Source organism: Propithecus coquereli, unplaced genomic scaffold (genome assembly GCF_000956105.1).
Source record: "Propithecus coquereli isolate 6110/MARCELLA unplaced genomic scaffold, Pcoq_1.0 Scaffold3, whole genome shotgun sequence".
Taxonomy (NCBI): domain Eukaryota; kingdom Metazoa; phylum Chordata; class Mammalia; order Primates; family Indriidae; genus Propithecus; species Propithecus coquereli.
The window spans coordinates 738,446-751,497 of record NW_012148618.1 but is presented as its reverse complement, the minus strand read 5'-3'; the positions used below and the strand labels follow the sequence as shown (position 1 = coordinate 751,497).

Genomic DNA, 13,052 nt, shown 5'->3' with positions numbered 1-13,052 from the left:
AAGCTGCAGAGACTTACAAACTAGACAATAAAGACCTTGAATTATCTTAAACAACAAAGTCTAGAGATAGGTGGTCCCAAGCTTGGCACAGCAGCTCAATGACAGCAAGTATTCACGTTTTTTCTATCTTTCCATTCAACCATCTTTAGCATGTTAGCTTTTTATCTTTGGACATGTCTCCTCACGGTCCCAGTACTTACACAACCCCACTTAAGGAAGAGAAAATGGAAAGGTGGAGTCTCCTTTTGAAGCTTTTTCTTTTTATTTGAGAAGAAAATATTTCCCAGAAGCTGCCTTCCCTTCATTAATGTTAGACTCTAAACTACTCTCAAGTTACATTGACTCTGCAATTACAATGTTATCTAGCAGTAAGAACAGAACATCATTAGGAGGGAAAAACCCCAGCCAAGCACAGTGAAGACTGTCTTGAGGCTATTTTTAACCCAACAAATCAGAGGGCAACCGCGGCTTTACAGGACGGGGGAAAATTTTCCAGGTTTACGTCGTCACTAACGATGACAACTAACGTGGCTCTCCAACCTCCTTTCATTCTCCAGAAAACACCCTCTGCGGTATCTTGGTAATGAGGCCCTTTGCGTCTTCTTACCCACTTCAAATATGGCCGCCAAGCCCCATTCTCGTTTACCACCTGACGTGCGGAGACAGCTCTGGCTGCATAACCACTTCCAAAAGGGCCCCCTCCCGCGGGGTTGCGGTTCTGAGTGCGCACGCGCGAACACAAATCCTCTTCCGGGCAAAATGGCGATGGGACTGATGTGCGGACGCCGGGAGCTTCTGCGCTTGCTACGGGTCCAGCGTCAGGTAAGAATGCCCCTGGGTCTGAGAGCTGGGATGTTGCCCTGACCCTGTGACCCGAGCTCAGGAACAGCTTGTGCTGCGGGCATGAGCAGACGCTGACCTGCTCACCGGGACGTGAGTGTCATGACCTCGGGTCGCGTGAGGACGCGGGAGGATTATGTTCCGGGCGTCCCGGGCTGGCTGACCCTGTTTAGTTGTCAGTTCAAGGGAATTGGTTTCGCCCCTGCTGAGGGCACCTCAGCCTCGTCCTCTGGGCCCCGTGTGGCTCTGCGATAACTGAGATGCGGGGGACCCGACTCGAGCTCTGCTTGCACCAGGCCTGCCTGCGCGCGCCAGTCGTCCGCGCACGGAAAGCAGCAGTGCCCTTACCTGAGGTAGCCGGGCTGCCTGCTTCTCGGGGGGAGAATGCCCGTGTCCCCACGCTGGGACTTCTGCCCCCACTAAAGGGGCTCCATCATCCTTCCACTCAGTTCCACAGCGTCGCAGGGCCCTCGCAATGGCCCGGGAAACCGCTGACCGCGGGGCTCCTGTTCCCAGCCCGTCCGTGCTGCGGTCGCCTGCACTACGTCCTCCTCGCAGCTCCCGGCCCCCGCTGCCTCAGTACCTCTGCCATCTCATTTGCAGAAGCCCAGGTAAGAGCAACGTTAGGAGTGGTGTTTCTTGGCCTGTTTCTTTTTATTTTGTTTTGTTTGGGAGGAGGGAGAATATGGAGCAGTGTTCTTGTCCACACTCCATATAGCTCTCCAAAATGTCAGCATCTCTGCTTAGGATGTATTTTCAGTTCACTGGGGAAGTGGTTGAAAGTACAAGGGGAGAGATTTATGTTGTATTCAAGGCGTTGTTTGCCAGAGTGGTGGCAAGCCACTGATGGTGATGTGAGATGTGTTTATGGGTTTGCGTGTATTAGAAAAATTATAACTTGAATTATCAAATACATGATTTTGTGGATACTATTTTTTTGGAGAAGACCAAGTAAGTTGGGGGGGGGTCTTAAAAACTGAGTTGTTTTAAAGAAAAGTTTTAATAGTTTCAATATTGACAAAAATCATGATATTGATATTCAAATGGCTAAAGTCTGGGAAACAGTAATACAAGAAATGATCCCAACATGAAAGGAAATCATGAAATCTTGCTCTAAGTGACTTCTGTTCCTGCCTAGTGACAAAATATAAGGTGTTCTTTTTAAGTTTGAATTCTGTAGATACTATAGATTAACCTGGGAGAACAAAAGGTAAAGAGAACAGAGCCCACTACTGGTTATCATAAGTGGGCCTCACTTTCTAAATGTCCCCCCTGTTGAATATAACACAGAGCTTCCTTTTACACAGGTTCAGGCCCCTCCTGTTGTTCCTGCAGCTCCCTCACCCACAGCCGTATCTGAAGTGGCTTCTGGAGAGACTGCAGACGTAGTCCAAGCTGCTGCAGAACAGAGCTTCACTGAACTGGGGCTGGGATCCTACACCCCAGTGGGACTGATCCAGAACTTTCTGGAATTTATGCATGTTGACCTGGGCCTACCGTGGTGGGGGGCCATTGCTGCATGTAAGGGGAATAAACCCTGGACAGCTGTAGAGGAAATGGGGACTTAGCAATAGAACCTAAAAGATGGCAGTTCTGAGAATGGATTGAGGAAATGGTTGCAGAAGTTTAGGGGTCAGAAAAGCAGACGATTCAAATGAGGGCTAGAGACTCGTGACAGAAAGCTAGGTGCATTCTACTTGTATTTCCCAAAGAGCATTATAAAACCCCTAGATCATATAGGATTCAAGAAGTATATACATTTGAATGTGAACATGGGGTTGAAGTAAGGGGACCTCATTAACAGTGATGAAGCTGCCCTGGTTTAGGAAAGTAGGTCAGATCAGGCACTTAAACCCCCAAATTGGGAAGCCACTCACATTAATCTTATAAATGCTAAAACTATGCTTTGAATTCCATTTCTTCCTACACCCTGCTCCATCAATTATCTCTTCCCTCCTTTGTCTTCAATATCTTGCTCCCTGAGTGTATAAACATGCTCAAACATACCCACATGTTACTTGGGAGAAAATTTTTTTCCTTCATCCTAAGTTCCCTTTTACCTACTACCCTATCTTTTGTCTTCCTTGGATGGCTGTGTTCTGTATTCAGTGAGCCTACTTCTTTCCATTACTCTTTGACCCTCAGCAATCTGGCTTTTACTAATATCACCTCATTCTAACTGCCAGTGACATCATTGCTAATTCCACTTTTCTTATCATCATACTTGACTTTTCTGCATTAGACACTCTAGACCTTGAAATCCATCTCTTGGCTTTTGTGACGGTCTTACCTGATTTTCTTCCAGTCTTTCTGATCTCCCCTTCCCATCTCCATTACCCAATACTCTACCTACCCCTTCAGTGCTGCATTCTGGATTTCATCCTTAGCTCCCTTCTCTTTCCACTCCACGTTATCCATCATAATATTGATGAAGCCTAAACCTGTATCTTCCACCCAAGTCTTCTCAGCCCAGATCCATTTGTATATCTACAGATAACCACAAACTGAATATTTGTTGGGATGATCAGGAAATATGAAGTGTAAGAAAAGAAATAGAAAGGAGCTAAAGCAGTAGCCCACCAGAGTACTTCCAACTCCAGGGATTTCTAGAATAGTGGTTTTCAAACTTCATTCCTAGGAGACCCAGAGTTCTACAGAGGTGCCGCTTTCTGAGCAAGATGAAGGCCAGAGCATAAACGATCCTATAACTAAACTTTTCCTTTACCCATGATAGCTTGATTTATTTGTCTTTTTTTTTTTTTTTTTTTTTTTTTTTTTTGGTAGTAGAAACAGGGTCTCATTCTTGCTCAGGCTGGTCTCAAACTCCTGACCTCAAGTGATCCTCCTGCCTTGGCCTCCCAGAGCACTAAGATTACAGATGTGCACCACTGTGCCCAGCTGATTTATTGTTTTTGATCATAGAAAAGTTTAGAAACCATTGATCTGGAAAAGTGCTCTATCACCTTTTTGTTCAAGGAAACAAAGAGGATTCCTGATCATCTGCTTAAAGAAGTTAATGTCGGCTTTTGTGATGCCAGAGCAGAGAACTGGGCCTTGAACGAACTAAGTTATACCTTGACCTTATTTCGGGGCCCCTTGGGCATGAGTCATAGTGTGCAAAAGGCTGAAATAAGAGAGACCCTTTCAGTAAGGACCTTAAAGTGGCCAGGTGTGGTGGCTCACGCCTGTAATTCCAGCACTCTGGGAGGCCAAGGCGGGAGGATAGCTTGAGGTCAGAAGTTCGAGACCAGCCTGAGCAAGAGCGAGACCCCATCTCTACTAAAAATAGAAAGAAATTGGCTAGACAACTAAATACATATATATATATAAAAATTATCTGGGCATGGTGGCGCACGCCTATAGTCCCAGTTACTCGGGAGGCTGAGGCAGAAGGATTGCTTAAGCCCAGGAGTTTGAGGTTACTGTGAGCTAGGCTGATGCCACAGCACTCTAGCCCGGGCAACAGAGTGAGACTCTGTCTTAAAAAAAAAAAGGACCTTAAAGCCTTCAACCTTCTACCTTCTAGCTGCAGAACTGCTTTAATTTCACTCCAATCCTAGTTTGTGTTTTCCAGGTACAGTCTTTGCCCGCTGCCTGGTTTTTCCTCTCATTGTGAAGGGCCAGCGAGAGGCAGCCAAGATCCACAACCACTTGCCAGAGATCCAGAAGTTTTCCGCTCGAATCAGAGAGGCCAAGTTGGCAGGAGACCATGCTGAGTGTGAGTCAATTGCAGGATGAGCGTGGAGAGGACCACATTTGCACTTTTCCTGACATTCTGGTGAGGGAAGGAACAACCTAAATCAGGAGTTGCTGCAATTGGGCAAACTCTAAAGATTTATATTATATGCTTCTTGGGCCTAATGCTTCCAGGGATTGGCCAGGGTCAATTAGAAATGTCATGGGCCAGGTGGTGAGGATAGGTGTGTGACATAACTTGTAGCCCAACCACTAATTTCCCCTTACCCCACAGTTTACAGGGCCTCCTCGGAGATGACACTTTACCAGAAAAAGCATGGTATCAAACTCTTCAAACCTCTCATTCTACCTCTGACTCAGGTGAGCAAAAACATTTCCCTTCTTAGTTCATCCTGAACCCATTAGATTTCTTCCTCTGTGTTTCCTGTGGCCTAGACCCCCCAAAAAGCCGGTAGTGGTGATATTTATTATACATAGCTGTTAATAATGGGGTTATGAAAATGTCCCCTCTGGTGAAGCATGCTAACAGTGTTTATCCTATGTAATAGGCCCCAATCTTCATCTCCTTCTTCATTGCTTTGAGAGAGATGGCCAACCTTCCTGTTCCCAGCCTGCAGACAGGTGGCCTCTGGTGGTTCCAGGATCTCACAGTATCTGATCCCACCTACATGTTACCACTGGTAGTCACTGCTACAATGTGGGGTGTCCTTGAGGTAAGCCCAGGTTGGCCAGGTGCCAGGCCTGTAAAGTGAACTGGGAGTGGAGGGTAAAGCAGTTGTGCAGAATGGTCATCCTTTACTCCCTCAAGAGAGAGAGGTGTTGGGTAAGAAATTCGAGACAGAGTCAGTAAAATTGATGTGTTTTCACTACTGTTTTCCTGTGTCCACCACTTACCCCCCATTTTTGGCAGCTAGGTGCTGAGACAGGTGTGCAAAGTTCTGACCTTCGGTGGATGAGAAATGTGATCAGAGTGATGCCCCTGGCAGTCTTGCCCATAACCATCCATTTTCCCTCGGTAGGTAACGGCTTAAGGCTTGGTTCCAAGGCCTTCCACCTAGCCTGGCCACCTGCTAGCCAGCTGACCAGAGATGCAGCTTCTGAATACCGTCTCTGTATTCTCACCCAGGCAGTGTTTATGTATTGGCTCTCCTCCAATATGTTTTCTCTCTGCCAAGTGGCCTGCCTCCGGATACCAGCTGTACGCACCATACTTAAAATCCCCCCGCGTGTTGTACATGACCCTGACAAATTAGTTCCACAGGAAGGCTTCATAAAGAGCTTCAAAAGAGGTAAGGGCTTGGGCTCATCCTCTGAAACAGGACTGGGGAAGGTGTCTAAAAATCGGGATGATGACTGGGCAAGGTGGCTCACGCCTCTTATCCTAGTACTCTGGGAGGCCGAGGTGGGAGGAATGCTTGAGCTCAGGAGTTTGAGACCCCATCTCTAGTAAAAATAGAAAAATATTAGCCAGGCCTTGTGGCACACACCTCTAGTCCTAGCTACTCAGGAGGCAGAAGCAAGAGGATCACTTGAACCCAGCAGTTTGAGGTTGCCATGAGCTGTGATGACACCACTGTACTCTAGCCCAGGTGACAGAGCAAGACCCTGTCTCAAAAAATTAAAAAGTAAAAATAGGGGCGAGGCGCGGTGGCTCACGCCTGTAATCCTAGCACTCTGGGAGGCCGAGGTGGGCAGATCGTTTGAACTCAGGAGTTTGAGACCAGCCTGAGCAAGAGCGAGACCCCGTGTCTACTAAAAATAGAAAGAAATTGGCTGGACAACTAAAAATATATATATTAAAAAACAAATTAGCCAAGCACGGCTGTAGTCCCAGATACTCGGGAGGCTAAGGCAGTAGGATTGCTTGAGCCCAGGAGTTTGAGGTTGCTGTGAGTTAGGCTGACGCCATGGCACTCTATCCCAGGCAACAGAGTGAGACTCTGTCTCAAAAAAAAAAAAAAGGCGGGGAACGATGAGGTTGACTGTCTTGCTTTTCTTTACCCAGGCTGGAAGAATGCTGAAATGACACATAAGCTACGAGAGCGTGAGCAACGCATGCAGAATCACTTGGAGCTTGCAGCCAGGGGTAAATAATCCTTTCAGGCTGAATTCTGTCTTTTGATGTCTTTTCTTTCTTTCTTTCCTCTGTTTATTGAGAAGTTTTCTCTTCTTCCATCAGGTCCCTTACGACAGACCTTTGCTCACAACCCTCTGCTACAGCATGGAAAGAATCACCCTTCCAACACCCCAGACGGGAACAGCGACAAACCAAAGTCAAAGCAGCCCTGGCGTGACACGCTTGGCTGATTTATATTTCCTGCTCCTTATGGCAAGAAGTGTGTCTCTTCAAAGACTCATCCTCAAAACAAGACTTGACACTATGGAACTGTGGCACACAGAGATGTACATTTTAAGAATGGAGTCCACAACACAGTCTTAAAACCAAATGTATAAGAGAGCTCTGGGGAGCCAAGTGATCTTCCCATGCACAGAGTTAGTAAACCTGTGTACACATGCTGATTCCTGATACTTATTAAACAGGGAAGTGGATGTGTGCTTCATAAAACTGAAGAATAGAGTGTGTCATGATTGCTCTTGCTGGACTGTGGTCTTGGGAAGTATCTTACTGTTTTAACCTGGCATTAAGAGCCAAAACCTCGGCCGGGCGTGGTGGCTCACGCCTGTAATCCTAGCACTCTGGGAGGCCGAGGCGGGTGGATCGCTCAAGGTCAGGAGTTCGAGACCAACCTGAACAAAAGCAAGACCCAGTCTCTTCTAAAAAAATAGAAATGATCTGGACAACTAAAAAAATATATATATATAGAAAAAATTAGCCAGGCGTGGTGGCACATGCCTGTAGTCCCAGCTACTCGGGAGGCTGAGGCAGGGGGATCCCTTGAACCTGGGAGTTTGAGGTTGCTGTGAGCTAGGCTGACGCCACAGCACTCCAGCCCAGGCAACAGAGCCAGACTCTGTCTTCAAAAAAAAAAGCCTAAACCTCCAGCGCATACATGAGTTGTTCATCCACATTTGCATTGCAGTCATAGAGGTGTAACTGGTAAGTTGAGGTTGTATCTAAATACAGTAACCACTTTTCTTTATCTTAAGATTACCTTAATGTCCTTTAGCAAGTAAATATACTCAAATTCTTAGTGATGCTTGAGAATGAAAATTCATGTCATTTTTATGTAGCAGCCAAACATTTTACGGCAGCAGATTCGGTATTCTCTTGTCTGCCTTTGTGTAGAAATTGATTTTACCAGCTTCAGCAGCTAGCTTTAGAGGGAAGAAGCACTCAGATACTTTGAAGCATAAGATTATCTTTAGTCTTCCTGGATGTTTTTAGGCTAATGGAAACTCTCGGAGACACTATATAAAATTAAGCCATTCACACTTTAGCAACATAACCTTTTTATTGTCCAGCACCTGTGACAGTTTTATGTCTCTCTAAAGGAGACAAGAAGTTTGGAGCATTGTGGGCCTTTCAAAGGAAAAGAGGACTGGGTAGGCAAACCCAGAGGTGCCATAAGAACAAGCCCACACCTGACATGCTCCCACCACAGTCTGCTTTATCATTCCTTTTAAAAAGTCTGGAATAATATGTAGCAAAACAAATAAATTACTTTTCATTTCTCAAAAAGTAAGTTCAAAGGTCGAAGCTGCCTAGACCGGGCTTCTGGACAGGTGCCTCCAAAGAAGTGAGCTTTCCTTTTCAACTTCCTTAGCTCCAACCAGTAGGAGACAAGAAGCCCCTGCTTCCCACATCTCAGGATTCCATATGGCACTTAGTTAGACTTGGGATCTCGTTGCTTGGGCATTTCTCCTCCACCATCCAAATCCATTTCTGCAGCAACTGACATACATAGGACCTGGAGGTACCGTGTGGTGGATGCTACAAAGAAAAATTTGAGTTGAAACTGGGAAGGCTGAGTTTAAGTGGCACTGAATGGGACTGGGCCTGAGGGGAGTGGTTCAGTTAAGCTGAAGGGTTAATAACAGGAAGGGCAAAGGTGTTTTGGGAGCCTAGATTTGCAGAAAAGGCAAAAACCAAATCATAATAGTCGAGCTGACTTAAGGACCCAAGGCTTACCCACAATCCTTCGGAGGCAAAGAGGCCGTCTGTGTTCTGGCACTCTGACGATGAGGAAGTAAAAGGGCAAGCCTGAGAGGGCAATGGCAATGCCGATGAGGGAGTTGATGGTATCACTGTAAAGTGGAACAGCCACCAGGAAGATGGTGCAGAAGCAGAAGACAATGGGGAAGAAAAGGCTGAGCTAAGGACACAGGAGACACAACTGGGGGTTAGATAGCTCAGGAGTCTTAACAACTAAAAGAACTCCACCTCCCATAAGGACCAGAGCCCTGAGCCTTCTTTCCATCCCTTTCATCCCAATACTGCCACCACCAAGTACTAGGCAAAAGTTTCTGAATCAACTGCCTTGTTAGTATCTCCTGTAGCAGCAGCACTAGCTGTTCTAGATGGAGCAAAGGTAGGATGAAGGTGCATTACCTTGAGGGGACGAGGTCGATCTGGCTCCTTCCAGCGTAGATAAAGCTGACCCACAATAGAGAGCCCCACAAAGAACCAGTAGCTGAAGCTGTAGTAGTTAATGAGCTGGAAGATGTCCTCTACACACAAGTAGATCAGTGCCATGATACCCTGTAAGCGTAAGCCCAAGTCAGTTCCTCCCATAGCCTTTGTTACTCAAAATGCTTTTCACTCCCTTTATCCCTGACAAATCCATCCCGTCAAGTCCTCAGTCTCCTGGTCCTCTTCTCTGTTCCCACTTCCTTTAGCACCCTAGTTTTAGTACCTCATTCCTTCTTTACTAGAAGTCAATAGCCTCTGAACTGGTTTTCAGCCCATTCTTCAAGTTAATCTTACATAAAGCACAACTCAAAACAATCCCTCAAAAGTCTTATATAAGACCCTTCCCATAATAGCTCCAAACTACATTTCCAGCTCTTACCTCCTACTACAGGTTGAATATCCCTAATCTGAAAATCCAAAATGCTCCAGTGAGCATTTCCTTTGTGTTAGGTCAGCACTCAAAAATTTCAGATTTTGGGTTAGGGATACTCAACTTGTACTCAACCCCAAACTGCTTTACCATGGGACTTTCTGATGCTAAATCCCATCTCTACCATTTGCAATCCTAACCTTCAAAATACACTATTCATCCAAGAAATGCTTCTTCCTTCACCCTCTACCCCCATGGAAGTGATCATTTCTTCTCTTGAATGTTGTATCATTCACTATTTGTCATGGCAATCAATTGTTACAATGTAATCCACGTACTTTATGCCTTATCTTAGACCACAGGTGGCTATATTCCTTACAGCAGTTAGACTCTGTAGCAGTCAGCACAGTGCCTTGCCCACAGTGGGTGTTCTGTTCCACCAATAGTTTTTTTACCAGAATCTTTAGAGCTTCCAGGAAGCCAGAACATTCGCTTTACTGTTACTAAAGTTTCCCCACAATCTGGCTTTTAGTCTTATCCTAAAGATGACTTACATTGAAGAGCAGAGAAGGCACTGGCGTGAATCGCTCAACATGGATCATGCAGATGGCATCAGGGAGATGGCCTTCTCTTGAGCCCACAAAGAAAAGTCTATGGTAGGTAAGATAGGAGAGGCTGAGAAAATTGTGGGACACAGTGCAGCCTGGTTCACCTGCCACATAGCCCTCCCTCTCTGCCATCCCTTCCTTCAAAAGAATTTGAATAATATGGAATGGAGTTCAGTATTGGGATTAGTGAGAACCGGAGGCTGCTAATCAGAACAAGAAAGAGGTTGCATCATTTGGAGAACACAGTGATTAAAGTCCGCGGGTCCTGTAAGTTCTACCATCCCTGCCCCAGCAAAAGATGCCACTCTTACCTAGAAGCAGCCACGATGGAGGCATTGAGGCCACCAAAGCAGGATAATGCAACTGCAATTGGAATTACCCAGTTGAATATTCCAAAAATCTGGTCTGCAAAACTCTAAGGGAAAGGAATGGAAGAGTCATTAGCAGGACCTAAAAGGGATGAAAGGTATGGACAGGCATGATCCCAGATTCCCCCTACTGGAAATCCAATCCTTCTTCTATAGTGGGGGTAACAGGACCTTCTTGCAAGCCTTGTATCCTAATTGAACTCCTTTTAAGGCTGTCTACCCCCTTTCCAAGACTTTCAAGAGTTGGGATATACCCAGTAGCCCACAACACACCCTCAACCTTCTCCTGCTAGGGAAAATCCTTTACCACAGCAACAGCATCACTGGCCAAGATGTCCCTCATGTCTAGCACGGTGTAATAGGCCACATTGGTCAAGATGTAGATGATGGTGACAATGGGCATGGAAATGCCAATGGAGAGGGGCAAGTTCCTGCAGCCAAGCAAAATAAAGGACACATTAGTTCCACAGTCACATCCCTAATCTCTCCTTTAGTCCTTGGACTCTCCCTGCCACACCAGTCTTTCCAGGGTTGGACACTCCTGCTGCATTTCCTCAGTGCATTTGTCTTTGAGGTTGCCTAGGACATTGGCTGAAGCTCTGAACTCTTAAGAACTAAAGAGCATTAGGAGAAAGGAATATCAATTTAGTTGAAAAGGCTGTCCAAAAAAAAAAAAGAAGAAGAAGAAAAAGGATTAACAAAGAACTGTGTCACGGCATAATATCAGCACAGGAAGATAGGAGGTTATTTTGGTTTTTACATCCAAAGGTCTGTTGGTGTTAGGATTCCATCTCCAGAATAATCAACATTGGAAATTTTGTCTCAAGGTTGAGAAATAGAAGAAATTATGGAGGCAAATGGTGAAATCTAACATCTCCAGAGGATAAGACAGGTCTTCAGTACAAACAGCAGTGTGTGTATTTGAACAAGCAACTGGGGAGACATGTCCACCCACCCCTTCCTCAGTTTGAGAACCTTGGGAGCATCCTAGCTGGTGGCCAAAAGAAAGATGCAAAGACCTCTCCAGGTCCCTATAGCCCAATAAAGCCATGATCTTTATAAATATCCTTGACAGTAGACTGTCAAAAAGGAAAGGAGAGGGGCAAATACTCTTGCATCATTCGGCTTCTGTCCGGTAGGTGGAAGCACCACCCAGCCTTGATCCTGCTTCTATAATCTCGGCTCCCATAGCTGCAACACTCTAGTGTATAGCAAGAATGCTCTTTGTTTCTCAAGCTGTTTACACTGGTAAGAGAATTGTTATTCTTTTGACTCGAAAATTTACAGAAATTCCACTCCCTGGCAAATCTTAGTTCCCAGAATCATAGAATTTTAAAGCCAGGAAAGGCCCTGGAGACCATATAATTCAGTCCCCTCAATTACAGGTAAGGAAGCAGGCACAGAGATGGTGGGGCAACTCCCTCAAGGTCACCCAACAAATCACTGGAAAGACAAACTCCAGCCCTTTGACTCCCTGTCCAGTGCTCTTTTCACTCTGCATGATTACAGGGTGATTTAGAGTAACACTGGTGGGGTTTGAGTGACTGAAACAATATCACAATATCAGTATGAATTTGGGAAACAAGGGATCAAAGGGGAAACACAGGAAGGTTTCTGTAAGTCTGTGTCATAAAGGGGACATGTGTGTGAATAAGGGTAGGTGAAAGATCTATCAAGAAAACACACAAGTATTTTAAATCTATTTTATTTTTATTTTCCCCAGTCTCCTCCCTCCCCTCCTTAAATCTATTTTTAAAAGTACATAATATAACCTGCTTTAATTAATGTAGGAATGAATGAGCAAGTGTGAAAAGGCCTTTTTAAAAAAATTTTACGAAGCATACCTGAGAAAGTTCACATTTTAGCTCTGTTACTGTGATCCCAGACAAGCTACTTCTCTGGGCTTAAAGCCTCCCATCTATTAAAATGGGGCTGATAAAATCAACCTCTTAGGTAGTTGTCTCGCACATAGTAGGAGCTCATTAAATGATGGCTATCACTGCTATGGAAAGTTGATGGTGAGATACCTACCTTTCAGGATTCTTGATCTCTTCAGTGACGTAGTTGAGAGTGTCCCAGCCCGAGTAGGAGAACAGAGCCGAGTACAGTGCCAGGGCAATGTCACCCATTGCAAATGATGAATCCTTAAAGGACTCCTCAAAATGAGTTGAAGCTCCTGGAACCCGAGAACATTGGAAGGCAAAGGATTAGTGGCCCATTCCCCCAATTTCAAGATGATTGAGTAAAGCAGTGGAAGAAAATGGTAATTACAGCAGGTAAGTGGCTTAGAACACTCCTGGCAGCAAGGGTACCAGTGAAGGAATGGGCAACAGAAGAGAGACATCTACAGAGATGGTCTGGCATGCAGGGAATGGTGTGGATGGGGATCTCGACAGGCCTTCTAGGATAAGAAACCACCATGGAGCAGAAGGGCTGGAGAACGGCAATGATGCACCTCTGCTTTGCTCTGTAGGCTGCCCGATTCCTGCCCCCTTTCTAACACCGGACAGGGCTGATACAGCGTAGGAGGGCAGGGCTCAATATGCCCAGGTTAACAGAGTAGCTGTAGGGTAGGTACT

At 45.6% G+C, this 13,052-nt stretch overlaps 2 protein-coding genes across 4 annotated transcripts in view; one reads left to right on the top strand and one right to left on the bottom strand.

The window, feature by feature from the left end:
• The first annotated feature begins 585 nt into the window (after positions 1–585).
• LOC105814404 (mitochondrial inner membrane protein OXA1L) lies at positions 586–7,056 on the top strand. Of its 2 annotated transcripts, XM_012649362.1 has the most exons (11): positions 794–822; positions 1,021–1,193; positions 1,290–1,451; positions 2,148–2,361; positions 4,415–4,558; positions 4,811–4,896; positions 5,085–5,249; positions 5,447–5,551; positions 5,663–5,825; positions 6,542–6,622; positions 6,716–7,047. In XM_012649362.1, the coding sequence occupies exons 2-11, from the start codon at positions 1,101–1,103 to the stop codon at positions 6,841–6,843; spliced, it is 1,341 nt and encodes a 446-aa protein (XP_012504816.1). In that variant the 5' UTR covers positions 794–822; positions 1,021–1,100; the 3' UTR covers positions 6,844–7,047. The 2 variants fall into 2 exon arrangements, with proteins under 2 accessions (XP_012504815.1, XP_012504816.1); XM_012649361.1 differs by lacking the exon at positions 1,021–1,193 and having other exon boundaries at positions 586–822; positions 6,716–7,056.
• Positions 7,057–7,930: 874 nt separating this feature from the next.
• The window catches only part of SLC7A7 (solute carrier family 7 (amino acid transporter light chain, y+L system), member 7), a 28,757-nt gene continuing 23,635 nt past the window's right edge, over positions 7,931–13,052 (bottom strand). For both annotated transcript variants that reach the window (XM_012649359.1, XM_012649360.1), the window contains 7 exons: positions 12,505–12,649; positions 10,781–10,904; positions 10,417–10,520; positions 10,052–10,148; positions 9,047–9,196; positions 8,627–8,810; positions 7,931–8,428 (listed from right to left, as the gene is read on the bottom strand). In XM_012649359.1, coding sequence (XP_012504813.1) covers positions 8,322–8,428; positions 8,627–8,810; positions 9,047–9,196; positions 10,052–10,148; positions 10,417–10,520; positions 10,781–10,904; positions 12,505–12,649 — 911 coding nt within the window. In that variant the 3' untranslated portion in view covers positions 7,931–8,321. The remainder of the gene's footprint in view (positions 8,429–8,626; positions 8,811–9,046; positions 9,197–10,051; positions 10,149–10,416; positions 10,521–10,780; positions 10,905–12,504; positions 12,650–13,052) is intronic.

What these genes read in the sequence shown, in the direction of transcription:
- LOC105814404 (XM_012649361.1), top strand. Translation starts at nt 619, where the DNA reads ATGGCCGCCAAGCCCCATTCTCGTTTACCACCTGACGTGCGGAGACAG. An exon ending in TCTCATTTGCAGAAGCCCAG is followed by an intron (nt 1,452 to 2,147) that starts GTAAGAGCAACG and finishes CCTTTTACACAG; the next exon opens with GTTCAGGCCCCTCCTGTTGT. An exon ending in CTTGGAGCTTGCAGCCAGGG is followed by an intron (nt 6,623 to 6,715) that starts GTAAATAATCCT and finishes TTCTTCCATCAG; the next exon opens with GTCCCTTACGACAGACCTTT.